Source organism: Leopardus geoffroyi, chromosome C3 (genome assembly GCF_018350155.1).
Source record: "Leopardus geoffroyi isolate Oge1 chromosome C3, O.geoffroyi_Oge1_pat1.0, whole genome shotgun sequence".
NCBI lineage: Eukaryota > Metazoa > Chordata > Mammalia > Carnivora > Felidae > Leopardus > Leopardus geoffroyi.
The window spans coordinates 44,048,914-44,063,929 of NC_059338.1; the positions used below are offsets into that span (position 1 = coordinate 44,048,914).

The 15,016-nt window shown below is 43.3% G+C and overlaps 1 protein-coding gene across 5 annotated transcripts in view; it reads left to right on the plus strand.

Annotated features, from left to right (window-relative positions):
• NPL (N-acetylneuraminate pyruvate lyase) overlaps window positions 1-15,016 on the plus strand; it is a 44,084-nt gene that overhangs the window by 14,717 nt on the left and 14,351 nt on the right. For 3 of the 5 annotated variants that reach the window (XM_045452612.1, XM_045452616.1, XM_045452611.1), the window contains exons 3-9: window positions 86-159; window positions 1,863-1,950; window positions 5,697-5,754; window positions 11,139-11,214; window positions 12,761-12,853; window positions 13,576-13,724; window positions 13,844-13,890. In XM_045452612.1, coding sequence (XP_045308568.1) covers window positions 86-159; window positions 1,863-1,950; window positions 5,697-5,754; window positions 11,139-11,214; window positions 12,761-12,853; window positions 13,576-13,724; window positions 13,844-13,890 — 585 coding nt within the window. The remainder of the gene's footprint in view (window positions 1-85; window positions 160-1,862; window positions 1,951-5,696; window positions 5,755-11,138; window positions 11,215-12,760; window positions 12,854-13,575; window positions 13,725-13,843; window positions 13,891-15,016) is intronic. The other 2 variants (XM_045452613.1, XM_045452615.1) reach the window with 2 other exon arrangements.

Below are 15,016 nucleotides of genomic sequence, written 5' to 3' on the forward strand. Positions count from 1 at the left end.
CTTATAGATTTGAGGGTTGGTTGAATAATATTCTAAAAAAGTCTTAATATGCATTTCTTCTTTTTTTTTTTCCTGTGTCCTTTAGAGAAATCAACTTTTCAGTCATTGGTCAGTACGTGGACTATCTTGTGGAAGAACAGGGAGTGAAGAATATTTTTGGTGAGTCATCTTTAGAGATTTCTCTATACATCTCTAGCCAAATCCTTAGAGAGTAGCTCTTACCTGGTTACTAGTAGGAGGTCACAGTGTCTTGTGCCATAGGTTACTGGCTAAGCTAAGTAAAATTTGTGAATCTGTGGACTCATCAGTTTTAGATGTGGAAGGCATCTCAAGAGATTATCTAATTTGGCGGTGTACCTTCAAAACAGATAAGGTATTATTTTTATCCCCACTTAAGGAGGAAAATCTATGACTCAGATATATTATTCAGGGTGCCTAACGCACTGAACCAAGAAATGGTAGAGTAACAGCAAAATCCAGACTTCTCTGTCTTAAGAATGGGCTTTATTCTGACCTCAACCAGACCTTTCATATGTTAAATGTAGAAAGACTCTACATGCAGCACACAAGGGAATCGCAGGTCCAGCAGTTACCCTCATTTATTTCAGAGACGGTGGAAATTAAAAAGTCAGACCCTGAATATTTCAGGCCTGAGAACTATGCTTACCTCTGGTTGAGTTACCCCTTGTGTTGTGTTCTGGGTGCTTGACTCCATAGACTGGACACTACATCTTTTTCCTGAGCTACTACTCTACCAACAGGGGCCCCTTAAAAACTGGAAGCATAAGGTCAGAATCAAAGGAGGTTAAAACTTCTGTGAAAAGGTGTGCAGGCCACACATTAAAACCAGAACCTGATTACAGAACCACTTGGTGTCTACCCTACAGATCCAAGCTGTAGTGAGGAAGACAGATTCTTACTCATCGAAAGGCCACAGATGTCCCCTGGGTGTAGGGAAAAAGTAGGAACATCCCTACTAGTAGAGCATGTTTGAAATTTCTTAAGACCCCAAAGGAGTGGGAAAAACACTCTTTCCTACTCTCACTCCCCTTCTCTACCCCACCTGAGTGCTCAGTGTTTGGTGATCCGAAGTGCTGCCATATGCCTTAGGCTCCTGTAATGTATCCTAGTGTGTTTGCATACTTTCTGTGGTCCATTAAGAGATTATTGTATTAGCAGGGCAAGTTTTGGAAACATACAGATCTGGATTCAAACTTAGATTACTTAGTGATTCAGAGCCTCATTTTTTCATCTGTAAATGAGAAAAATCATTTGTACTTTGCAGGGTTGCTGTGAGAATAAGTGAATATGTAAGAATGCTTATTCAAGAAATATTAATATCCTTGGTGTTTAATTATGAATTACCATTTAAAAATTGTCCTAGAGTGCTGCCATCATGTTAAACTGTAGACTGAGGTCGTTTTAGATATGCAGTATGCACCACTATCCTTATAAGTAACTCCCATGTACGATGCCCTTGACATCCCAGCTCTGGATGGTGTTGATCTTCCTGCCAATCAAGCCCAAATAATAGAACTGGGTGGTTTTGCCCAAAATTTGCCTAAAATGAGGACAGTGTCCATTCAAATACTTGCTATCTGTTCCTGATAGCAAGGACAGATTTGTAATTACAAGTCATAAATTAGCCTTCCCGCTGCTCTGGCCAAAGTGAAGATAGAAAAAAGACAGAGTCTTAGATAAAAATGGAAACATGGCATTCCCCCTCCCAGATTCCATCCTCTGATCTTTCCCCATGTCCCTCCCTCGTAAGCAGGGAGTTCTGACCCTGCGTTTCCAGTGTTGCTGTTGGAGGAGCAAAGGGAATTGGTTGGCCCCACTGACTGACTCTCTGTTTGGAACAGTGAATGGCACAACGGGAGAAGGCCTGTCCCTGAGCGTCTCAGAGCGACGCCAGGTCGCAGAGGAATGGATGACAAAAGGGCGGAACAAGTGAGTGGTGTCACCAGGATAAAGGGTCTCTTGCAGAGAGCTGTGTGGAGTACTGCTCTTTTCTGATGACACAGTCTCCACCTTCTGGTCAGAGGTCAGGCTTGAGGCACGGGGATCCGGGCACTTCAGCGAGGCACTGAGGCAGAGGAGCGCCCCTCCTTTCTAGGTGGAAGCAGGCAGACTGCAAGGCCCACCTGTCTCCCAGAGGATCCATCTGGAAGCTGCCCCTTACCTGTCCTTGGACTGAGGGGATAAGAGGGAGTGGGGCTGGTGACAGACTCTGCTGTCCCCTGGCTCTTCTGAACAACTCCTCTCAGGATGGGTGCGTGATGCTTATATCAGCCCTGGCTTCCCTACATCTTCTCTGTGCATGCGACTCAGCATGCTCTCTGTGGTGCTTCCTTTTGTAGTCTTAGGGAACTTTCTACATTTTCTAAACTTCAGTGTAATGATATATTTTTGTTCTAATGCTCCATTCATGCCATGGTAAGCAAATAGGACAGGATCCATTCAGTAAGCACACTCAGTTAACCAAGCTTTATTTGTCATGTGTGATGCACTGTGCTGGCACTGGGGAGATGAAACAGAGTCCCTGCCTTCAGGTTGCCTGTCATGCAATAGAGATGTCCAATCACAAAATTTAACACTGATCCTTGTGATAACCAGCATAAGCAGGGGTCAAAGAAGGCAATGATTGATGTTGCCTTAGGTGGTGGCAAAGATCAGAGGTAAGTCCCAAGTGACCCTGGAGCAGAGGTTGTCAAGAGTGAAGCCCATGACCTCCTTGGGGATCCTTAAGTGACTTCAGAACAACTTGAGTACCCTGATGCTACATGCCAAGTCTGAATGCATGTCCGAGTACACGTTTCCTGTTGATCCATCAGCTTTCAGCTCATTTCCAGTCAGATTTGGGCCCAAATTCCACCAGGCCCAAACAGATTAAAGACCAGGGACACAAAAAAGAGGAAAGTTAAAAATCAATATTAAGAAAAGCACCAGAAATGGGGAGAAAGTGAAGGGGACAAAGACAGAAAGCCCTCAGAAGGGCAGGAGAGAGGTCAGGGGTGAATCCCGCCACTTAAGGAAGAATAGTTTCAGAGCACGCCAATGTAGTGCAATAATTAGGAGTGGGGACTGTGCAGCCAGACTGCCTGAGTTTGCGTCCTGGTTCTGTCTCTTACTAGCCTTCTGAACTCAAGTCCTTTAACCACCCTGTGTTTCACCTATAAAATAGGAATAAAAGTACATGTCTTCTAAGGTGGTGGCGAGGATTGTGACGGTGGCTGGCACACAGTACCGAGTGTTACATAGGAATTCATTGTAATTCTTGGCAGTAGATGATGTGTTATCACATTTGTTATAAATATTGGATGTTGTGAAAGTTAGTAGATGGAGGGCTGAGAAGACTGCTTGGTTTGCAGTGACTGTGACCAATGACCTCAGAGCAGAGCCAGTGGGGTTGTTGAAACAGAAGCAGACCGCAGTGAGCTGTAGAAGGCAGCAGGTGTGCGGAGGTGGGGGCCATGAGTGCAGCCCATTCTCCAAACGTTTTCTGGTGAAGGGAAGGAGAGATGGAGTAGTAGATTGGGGAGGAAGAAGCAAGATTAAAAGAAGGGTAATTAGTTGTAAAGCAGGGTAGTTCTGAGCATGTTTCTCTGCCGAAAAGACACCGTTATGGGAGAAAAGATTAACAAAGAGAAGACAGCTGCTACCTTTGATGGGAAGGTCTGGGGGCACGTGGGGCTTGAAATAAAACCAAAAGTAGATAGGGTAATGTTAGAGGATAGCCATGAAGCTAGGAGGAAAGCATAGATGGGGAGGTAACTAAGTGTAGAGGCACAGAGAAGGAGAAGGGGGGCAGTCTGTGTATGAAACGTCTGTATTTCTGATGTATTGGAAGTGAAGACATCTGCCAGGAACAAGGAGTTGGGCTGGAATATAGAGCTTGAGAGTAGTCCAGATTTGAAGTAGCCATTGCAGGGAATTGGAAGGGAAGTCCGTCGTGATGACCAGAAGGCTTTCTGGAGCCTCGTTCTCCTGAATTGGGAAATTACGAGTTGGTATCAAAGCCACAGGGTGGTTTTTTCTAGCAGCAACTAACAGCAGGATAGAAGGGAGGAAGGAATGTGTGACTCGTTTTAGCCTAGGCCGGGAGAAGGGGTGTGAAAGGTTTGAGGAGGTCATGCGGACAAGCTACTGGTAAGAGTAGAGCACATCAGTCAGCCTTCCCTTCTCCTTTTCGAGGGCTTTTCCTATAAAAATGCAAACCTGATCACATCACCTCTTTAGTGAAGCCCATTTCACCTGAGACCTAACAAGTCAAGAATCGCTGAGGACTCACTGATCGGGCCTAAACAAGAATGTGGTGTCTTCATCCCCTCAGGATGGCACATGAGTCATTCAGGGGTCCCTCAGAAGAGTCACTGGGATGACTGGACTCACAGCTGAGTTTTATTAACCCTCCCTGAGAACACCCATCTCACTGTGGCCTCCGCCCACGGGGTCACATGGAGCACCTCCGAAGATGAATATTGGGGTCTCAGAGGAAACCTCTCTTATAAGAGGCCAAATTCTGAGGACTTACAAGACAGGGAAAAGCTTTATGCAGTGAATTCATTTCTCATATGGCTGGTTCCTGGCTGTACTCTTTGAAGAACCTCTTTATTTTTATCTCCAACCAAAAAATGTCTCAATTTTACACCTATCTCCAGGCACCTATCACCATCAAATACACCGTCTAAAATAGCGCCTCATCAAAGGTAGTATTCAAGTATCAATCGCGCTGGTCAGAGTGGCTAAAATGAACAAATCAGGAGACTATAGACGCTGGCGATGATGTGGAGAAATGGGAACCCTCTTGCACTGCTGGTGGGAGTGCAACTGGTGTAGCCTCTCTGGAAAACAGTGTGGAGGTTCCTCAAAAAATTAAGAATAGAACTACCCTATGACCCAGCAATAGCCCTGCTGCTAGGAATCTACCCAAAGGATGCAGGAGTGCTGATGCATAGGGGCACATGTACCCCAATGTTTATAGCAACACTTTCAACAATAGCCAAATTATGGAAAGAGCCTAAATGTCCATCACCTGACAAATGGATAAAGAAGATGTGGTTTATATATACAATGGAATACTACTTGGCAATGAGAAAGAATGAAATCTGGCCATTTGCAGCAACGTGAATGGAACTGGAAGGCATTATGCTGAGTGAAATAAGCCAGGGAGAGAAAGATAACCATATATTTTCACTCATACGTGGATCTTGAGAAACTTAACAGAAGACCATGGGGGAGGGGAAGGGGGAAATAAGTTACAGAGAGTGAGGGAGGCAAACCGTAATAGACTCTTAAGGACTGAGAACAAACTAAGGGTAGATGGGGTTGGGGGAGAGGGGAAAGAGGATGATGGGCAGGGAGGAGGGCACTTGTTGGGATGAGCACTGGGTGTTGTATGGTAACCAATTTGACAATAAATTATATTTTAAAAAAATATCGATTAATCAGTTATTGGTTTCAAAATTCTGCTTGGTTGGACCTTAAATTTTATTTCCTGGACATTCTTTTTTTTTTTTAATCCTTTATTAGATTAGTTTTAAATAGACCACTATAGAATTTAATGGTTTTGAGATTGAGATTAGTGAGGCATTAGCCGACTTCCAGGATTAGTGAGACAGCACAAAGCAGGATAGTGCAGCCCTTCTGTGTTACTCTAAACTCCCAAGTGATGCAGCATGTTTTCTCCTTTGCAGGCTTGATCAGGTAGTAATTCACGTAGGAGCACTGAGCTTGAAGGAGTCACAAGAACTGGTATGTATGGAGGTCCATCTGGGAGAGACCACTCTAGGGTCCTCCTTTTTCTCTTATTACTGGAGTACAGTTGACATGTACAATGTTATATTAATTTCAGTGAAATTCATATAGTGAGCTGATAATTGTATGCATTAGTCCGTGTTCACCAGGGTTAAGTGTGGTCACCAGCTGTCATCATACATGGTTATTACAATATTATTGTCTGTATTCCCTATGCTGTGCTTTTCATCTCTGTGACTTGTTTTACAATTGGAAGTTTGTACCCCTTAATCCTCTTCATCTATTTTGCCCGTCCCCCCATTACCCTCTCCTCTGGCAACTACCAGTTTGTTCTCTTCATTTACGTATGTATTGTATATTTCTCTATTTTTTTGTTTATTCATTTATTTTGTTTTTTAGATTCCACATAAGGGAAGGGACTCCTTTTTTATGCTGAGGTTAAACTCAATACTGTTTTTGCTATATATTGGATGCTGTCATGGGGAGTATGAGATGAGGGACCTCAGAGAGCTCACCATCCAGAAGCAGGCACAGAGCCATGATGAGAGTAGCCCGAGGTGATAACTCCTATAGCAGAAGTCAGGGTGGGTATAGATGGAGCAAAGTTTGCGAGTCAGGAGAACTTGAGCGAACCTCAGCTTTCCCTCGGAAGCAAAGAGCAAAGCCATCTACTGGGCATGAAGGAGATGGTAGATGGGGTTCAGGTGTGAAGAGCAGTTACTGCCTCAGAGAATGGGAGAGAGAACTGAAACACAGGAAGACTGTCCCACCCATGTTCGAATCAGCATTATCTACAATGTAAAGTGGCAGAAGCAGCCCAAATGCCCATCAGTGGATAAATAGATAAAATGTGGTATAGACATACTATTAAAGGACAAAAAGGCAGCTGAGTAATTTAAAAGATCCAGTTGGCTTTGAGTGATTCATGAATCCAGCAGCATCCAATCTAGCAAATAGAAGGGAGCTCTGGGGGGCCTGGGTGGCTCAGTTGGTTAAGCATCTGACTCTTAATTTTGGCTCAGATCATGTCATGGTTCATGAGATCGAGCCCCACGTCAGGCTCTGTGCTGACACTGTGGAGCCTGTTTGAGATTCTCTCTCTCTCCCTCTCTCTCTCTGCCCCTCCCCCACTCTCCCACGTGCATGCATGCTCTCACTCTCTCTAAGTACAGTTTAAAAAAAAAAAGAAGGAAGTTCTTTCGAGCCTGGAAAAGGAAAGGTTTTTTTTTTTTTTTTTTTTTTTAATTTTTTTTTTTCAACGTTTATTTATTTTTGGGACAGAGAGAGACAGAGCATGAACGGGGGAGGGGCAGAGAGGGAGGGAGACCAGAACCGGAAACAGGCTCCAGGCTCTGAGCCATCAGCCCAGAGCCTGACGCGGGGCTCGAACTCACGGACCGCGAGATCGTGACCTGGCTGAAGTCGGACGCTTAACCGACTGCGCCACCCAGGCGCCCCAGGAAAGGTTTTTAAAGACAGAGAGGGAGTGAAGAAAAGAAAATTATTAGCAAAGAACACATTGTTTTAAGCAAGGTCATCCTCCTAAGGGGAATGGAAGGGGTCTGGCAATAAATTTCCTCATGCTGATCAGGAAGTTCCATGTTGACAGTTTAAAGGTTACATTCCTGGGAAGATTGAAACTGCAGTCAGGTTATGTATTAAGTCTTGGTTTGCTAATGTGGGGCCTTAACATAAGTGACTCCATCTGGGTCCTGTGATTTTCTTTTTAACAATACAGTGGAATATTATTCAGCCTTAAAAAGGAAAGAAATCTATCCTGTCACATGCTGTAATGTAGGTGAACCTCCTTGAGGACATTATGTTAAATAAGCCAGTCACTAGAAAACAAATACTATATGATTCTTCTTAAATGAGGTATCTAAAGTAGTCAGATTCATAAAAACAAAGTAGAATGGTGGATATCAGGGGCTAGAGGGAGAGAAAAAGAAGAATTGTTTAATGGGTATAGAGTTTCAGATCTGGAAGATGAAAAGTTGTAGAGGGGCGCCTGGGTGGCTTAGTCCTTTGAGCGTCCCACCTCAGCTTAGGTCATGATCTCAAGGTTCACGGGTTTGAGCCCAGCGTCAGGTTCTGTGCTGACAACTCAGAGCCTGGAGCCTGCTTGGGACTCTGTGTCTCCCTCTCTCTCTGCCCCTCCCCTGCTCACACTCTGTCTCTCTGTCTCAAAAATAAATAAAATATTTTTAAAAATTTTTTAAATTAATAAAATTAAAAGAAAAGTTGTAGAGATATGTTTCATAACTGCTGAACTGTACACTTAAAAATGATTAAAGTGGTAAATTTTATGTGATTTTGTCACAAAAAAAATTTTTTTTAAGTAACTTATATGCCCCACATTTGGCAGACTTGAACTCAAAACCCTGAGATTAGGAGTCAGTCACATGCTCTTCTGACTGAGCCAGCCAGGTACCCCTAATTAGTCAAATTTTTAAAAAGGATTGCCCAGTGGTGCTGAAAACCAACTGAAGCTGAGTCATAAATTTCTCATACCACCATTCAACTAGGTTATGGAAATTTCTTCCTAGGGACAGTCTTCAACCAGAACATAGGTTCAAGAACACAAACAATTGGATTGCTCTGGGTTTGAAGATTAGCAGATTAGATGGAGCAAAGGGTAGGAGTAGAAGGAGTCAAAGTTGCTGGCAGAAAAGTACATGACCTGGTGGTTCCAGGACTTTGTGAATTGGGTAAAAAAAGAAAGCTCAACAATGTTGCAGTGTTTACCAGAAGGCCTAGTACCTGGACCACTGCTAAATTAACCATGTTTTCAGAATTTATATATTCTAATTCCAAAGATTCCAATGACTTGACCTGGCCTCAACATCTTCTTGATGCATTTTGTTTTTCCTATTACTGAATTTAGAAATGGAATGCATTATACATATTTGCAAAATTGCAGTTCAACACTCTTGGCAAGCCACACAGGAAGACATATTGCTAGATGGTTGCTTAATAAGCCTAAAATCAGAAGTTGGAGACTTGATTTATCCTTCTTATTCTCGATAGGTCTTTCAGTTTAGGTAGTATCATGTAGGAAACCTTTTTTTTCCCATCTCTTTTCAATTGCTTTCTTTCCCTATGTGTGACATAAATTTTAAAGTATTGTCATGTCATGACATGAAAACCGTCCTCTATTGGGCTAACCACTAGAAGAGTATAATCTTAGTATAGAAATAATCCCCTGCTATAGGGATAATCCCCTGCTATAGGGATAATCCCCTACTATGGGGATAATCTTACCAATGAGATGATAATTTTGTATCTGCTTAGCCATAACTCCATTGGATGGGGTTTGAATGGGCACTGCCATCAACTGTCTTTCGCTGTTTCCTTTTTCCTTATTTCCAGCTAAGGTTACCCTTCTACTTCTTGCCCTAAACAGAGTGCTAAAACAAATTAGTCAGATACATTACATTCCAACCCCATGTTAATGAAATTACACCCAATGTCACAATTGGTCTTTGGACTATATCCCATTCTTCTTTTTGGCTCTCCTACTTCTGCAGAAAGCTAATAACATCTATTAGGTATAGATATTAAAGCCTCAAAAGGGAAGCGTGTTTCCATTTTAGGTAGTGGGACATGTTCTGAAGCAATCCGCAAGTCCCTGCTGTGTGCTCAGCACCATGATTAACTAACTGTACACAAGAGTAAAATCTGACCCCTGCCCTCAGGGATCTCATTCTATTTGAGTCACTGTACACAACTCTCTTGCCATGTAGTAGTCTTTAGGTACTCTACTTGAAATAGATAAGGATGTTTGAGGGCCCAGCAGAAGGAAATGTTGTTTTTCCTGGAGAAATCTGAGAAAACCTCAGAATAGTGGTACAGTGTATCTTCCTTTATGTGCATAATCTTTTTCTTCTCAACCATCCTCAACTTCATTCCCAATCCATAAATTAAAATTTTTAAATAAATTTAGAATAAGTTTTAAAATATGACTATTAAAGCACTGACAGGAAAGATAGCATCATCCAATGGATCCAATGGGCTGAACACTAGAAGAGAAATTACACCTGCAAGTTTCTCTTTAATGAACCACTCATGTCTGCTTTAGCAAGGTTTTTTTGTACTGACAGAGTCTGAAGAAGAATCAGATTAAATGCACAGGCCACCTCCAACAGCGGTCTCTACTTTGCAATTTGGGATTTTCCTGGTAATGACATTTATCATTAAATTTGGCTTATTTTCTGTTCTCTAGTGATGCATCAGTTGCATCACTTCAAGTGCTACTGTCAGTAGTTTGTTGCTACTCTCATTATCTAACTGACGGTGCATATAATAAGTCACTTATTCCAAGTGATATTGTAATTTATAATAAATATGTATTTGGTCTTTGCTCAGCTTTTGGCACAGAGTTCCTAACACTCTTGGAATTCTCTGTGATGAGAGCAATAAAGGTGTCTCTGGTTACATGAATGAGGTGGCTTTTAGAATGCAACTAATCGAGGGGCGCCTGGGTGGCTCTGTGGGTTAAGCGTCCAACTTTGGCTCAGGTCATGATCTCATGCTCTGTGAGTTCGACCCCACATCGGGCTCTGTGCTGACAGCTCAGAGCCTGGAGCCTGCTTCAGATTCTGTGTCTCCCTCTCTCTCTGCCTCTCTCTCTCTCTCTCTCTCAAAAATAAGTAAACATTTAAAAAATTAAAAAGAATGCAACTAAGGGTGAGGGCTGGTTGCCAGGAGAACCAACCACATGATTAGAGAGTTGGAACTTTCAGTCCTACTCGACCTCCACCCCTGGAGAGGGAGGAGGAACTGGAGGTTGAATCAGTCACCAGAGGTCAGTGATTTAATCAATGGTGCCTCTACGGGGAAGCCTCTATTAAAACCCAAAAAGGCAGGTTTCAGAGAGCTTCCATGTTGGTGAACATGTGGCAATCTGGGGAGAGTGGTGCCCCGGTGCTGGGAGAAGATGTGGAAACCATAAGCCCTGTCTCTGTCCCTGATGCTATGCATCTCTTCCACCTGGCTGTTCCTGAGTAATATCCTCTTACAATAAACCGGTGATCTAGTAAATAAATAGTTTCTCTGAGTTCTGTGAGCTGCTCTAGCAAATTAATCAACCCAAGGAGGGAATCATTGGAACCCCCAGCCTGTAGCCAGTGAGCCAGAAACACAGGTGACAACCTGGGCTTCTGACTGGCATCTAAAGTTGGAGGAGGTGGAGTAGTCTTATAGGACTGAGCCCTTAACCTGTGGAATCTGATTCTGTCTCCAGGTAGATAGCATCAGAGTTGAGTAGAATTGTGGGACACACAGCTGGTATCAGAGAATTGCTTGCTGATGTGGGGAAACCCCCACACCCACATATCAGAATTGTGACTAGACCCACAATGGTCTTATTTCTTCTTTTAAAGGCCCGACACGCAGCAGAAATAGGAGCCGATGGCATCGCTGTCATTGCGCCTTTCTTTCTCAAGCCATGGAACAAAGGTAAGTAGACGGTCCAAACACATGGTGCCTCACACGGGCCGCTTCTTTTTGCCTGCATTCAAAATGGTTACACTGAACTCGTGAAAGTAAAGTTTTATGGACTGACAGTGTGCAGTTGCAGTAGTATACAGCAGTGGTCCAGGATATCTGGCCTCCCTGGATCCATGTGAGAAAATACTCCTTTGAGAAGGGCTTCAACTCCTTTGCCAAACAATCTGATTGGGTCTTCATCCACCAAGCCCCGGGTCAGCCTATAGGTGCCTGTTTGAGTCAGGTATTCACTCCTAGTCCAGCCGGTTTTGCAGAGTGTCAGAGTAACATGGCAAAACATGGGACCGGTTTTCTCAAAACAGAGGAATATAAGTGATGGGCATCTTGAGAATACACGTTCTATTCAAGATTGAATGAGTAATGAATTTGAGGGAGATTTCACAGAAACATCCATTGTCTCCCAAAATAACAAGTTAATTGCTTTCTCCTTCTCTGCTTTCTCTATGGAAACTACTTGTGGTTTCCAAGTATACTGAGTCTTTTTAATCCTCCTGATTAACAAAGAAATGCAAATTTTTAAAAGATTGAAAACAGACAATCCATGATTGCATGCATGATTAAATAAATACATAGCTAGGGAAGCCTGGGTGGCTCAGTCGGTTAAGCATCCAACTTAGGCTCAGGTCATGATCTCGCAGTTGGTGAGTTGGAGCCCCCACTTGGGCTCTGTGCTGACAGCTCAGAGCCTGGAGCCTGCTTCAGATTCTGTCTCCCTCTCTCTGCCCCTCCCCTGCTTGTGCTCTCTCTCTCTCTCTCTCTCTCAAAAATAAATAAATGTTAAAAAAATTTTTTTTTAAATCTCTTTCCCACTAGCCAAAGTGCAAGCAAGTCTGCTAGATTTATTTATCATCTGCAGTAATGTTGCAGTTGAAGCTCACAGTGGATGATGCAGGAAATTGCAACTTCTCAGTAAAGTAGAGTGAGTTCTCTTCTGCCATATCTGGATTTCTCCCCAAACAGGGAAAGAACCAGCCTCTGGTTGAATTATTGTGAGATATGCCTCTATTCTTATAACTTCCCTCTTTAAGCAAATGTTGTTTACCTCTTTGTTGTAGAATTTTCTCAGTTAAAACTTGATGATTCTGATCCTAATGCAGATTCCTTCTTGTTCCCTGACCACGTTTAACCCTTGTGGGGAAAGAGCATAAAAGTCTTCTTGATGGGCTTCTGGCTTTTATGAGAGTATTTCATGATCTTCTCTTAATACCTGGGAGGGTTTGCACCAGTTTTTTAATAGTATTTTAGTATGGTACGAAAGTGATCATCTTATTTTGGCCTTTCTCCAGAAAGGAAAATAAAACTTTGAATGGAACAAGCTGCAATGACATTGCCGTAACAATCTCAGGGATGATAAAAGTGATCAAGAATTTTCAGCTGCTGAGAGGGATGGTTGCATTTCATTAGATGGTTCTTTTTTTTGTTTTTTTTTTTTAGCAGGGAAAGCCAGTGTTTTATATGCTTGTTCACACCACGGCTTTTCCTGCTCTTCTTTCAGATGTCTTGATTAATTTCCTGAAGGAGGTGGCTGATGCGGCCCCAGCATTGCCATTTTATTACTATCACATTCCTGCCTTGACGGGGGTAAAGAGTAAGTGTGGCTTCTTTCAATGTTTCTGTCCCTCCATCCCATATCTTACCCTGTTTCACTAAGAAAACTCCCACTCCATCCCACTCCACCCCACGTCATCAAAGCATAATATTGTTGACCAGCCAGTTCCAGTTGATCCACAATAAGTCAGTGTTATCCATCGTTGACACTTCCTTATAATGGAAGTTTTTAAGTGTGAAAGACGAGCTGACACGTAGGCACTTCTAGCAGATATGTTGTGTCTATCGCGCACACCCCTGCTTCTTATGTGAGAAGACACAAGCCTGTAAGACCCTCAAGGAGAAAGACTGTGTCTACCATGTCCTCTACCGTATTCTCAGTGCGGTAGGTACTGAGGTACCCTGAGCCCTCCTCACTTCTCTTCTGGCTTTTCTTTTATCGTTACTATGCTTCTCCAACAAGGAGATTGTTACAATTAGATGACATTTCTTAGGGGCTTATTTTTTAGATTTCATTCCTTTCTACTTCCTTAAAAGAAAAAAGTAGAAGTTGCGCCTTGGAAACATGCACGTGTTGTCTTCAAAGAACAGAAGGGTTGGGGCTGTAATTTGACAAGTGTACAGGAACTACTAGGTGAGGGTGCGTGACGTCCAGCTGAGAACAGGTTCTGGCACTGTGTGCAGATGCAGGGGGACCTACAAGACGCGGTTTGGCATCTTCTGGAGTGTGCAGATTAGTGAGGCATTGACTGTTTTGAGCAGTTCGTGCTGAGGAATTGCTGGATGGGATTCAGGAGAAGATCCCCACCTTCCAAGGGCTGAAGTTCAGTGACACAGATCTCTTAGACTTCGGGCAATGTGTTGATCAGAATCGCGAGCGGCAGTTTGCTTTCCTTTTTGGGGTGGATGAGGTAAGTCGCTCACTTGTCAGGTTAGTTGCCCTCTGGAACCATTTACAAAGCTATAGAGCAGCAGCCTCTTGCTTTCTCTTGTTCATAAAAGCGAATACTCTGTGTCTGTTTTTGACTAGCAACTACTGAGTGCCCTGGTGATGGGAGCAACGGGAGCGGTGGGCAGGTAAGCATGACGCATTTTTCCCAACAGTTATAAGTGTCAAGTCCCCCAGGGAGAGGTAGTCACCACCTAATTGGTTATACTTCTTGCACAGACACCGTTTTTAATACAAATTGCCTTTCTTTCCCCCAGTCTTTCAGTACAAAGGAATTAAGTAGGGCATAGCAGTTTGTTAGCAACCCAATCATTGTCCCTACAAGCCTCTGCTGCAATCAGAGGTGAGGCACCAGAACCAAGAGCATGCACAGAACCCGTCAGAAATTATTTAGTTACTAGTAACAGAAACCCATTCAAAGGAGCTAATGTAGACAAAGATAAGGTATAAACTACTGGAAAATTACATAAAACTCAAGAGGAGGAAGTGCAGCCAGGCCTCAGAGAAGATGAGAACCCAGAACTGCAAATCTCTCAGCAGCCACAGCAGAGCACTCTCCTGTCTGTGGCCCTCTGGAGACTCTCGCCCCTGTGTCTCTCTGCACAACCCTCTATTTCCCCTCTGGCTCTCCACGTGGGCTTGCTGTGCGTCAGCGTGTGCATATGGCCAATCATGGCTGCCCAAGCATGGCACCTCAGGATGTCACCAGATCGCACCTCCTGTTCAGTTTGCCTGAAGTCCAGTCACCTGCAGCCAAGAAAGTAGAATTATGTGGCCTGATGCCTACTTAGACAGGCTAGGGAAGGCAGGAAATTCGATTAGCATGTCCACTGCACATGGTAACCTAATTTATTAGAAAAGTACCTACAAGGGATTGATTGAAATAATTTGTATTCACTGAAAGTACATTTCCTCCCTATAGGAAAAGTGTAGGGAGAAGCAAAGTAATATTGATAACATGTCTTGGTGAGTGCGGCTTTGATGAAGAATAATTAAGTTGGGAGCTCCTGGGTGGCTCAGTCGTTGAAGCATCCGACTCTTGATTTCAGCTCAGGTCATGATCTCATGGTTTCATGAGTTTGAGCCCCATGACAGGCTCTGTGCTGACAGTGCAGATCCTGCTTAGGATTCTCTGTCTCCCTCTCTCTCTGCCCCTACCCCACTCACGATGTCTGTCTGTCTGTCTGTCTCTCTCTCTCTCTCTCTCTCAAATAAATAAATAAATAAATAAATAACTTACAAATTTATTTAAAA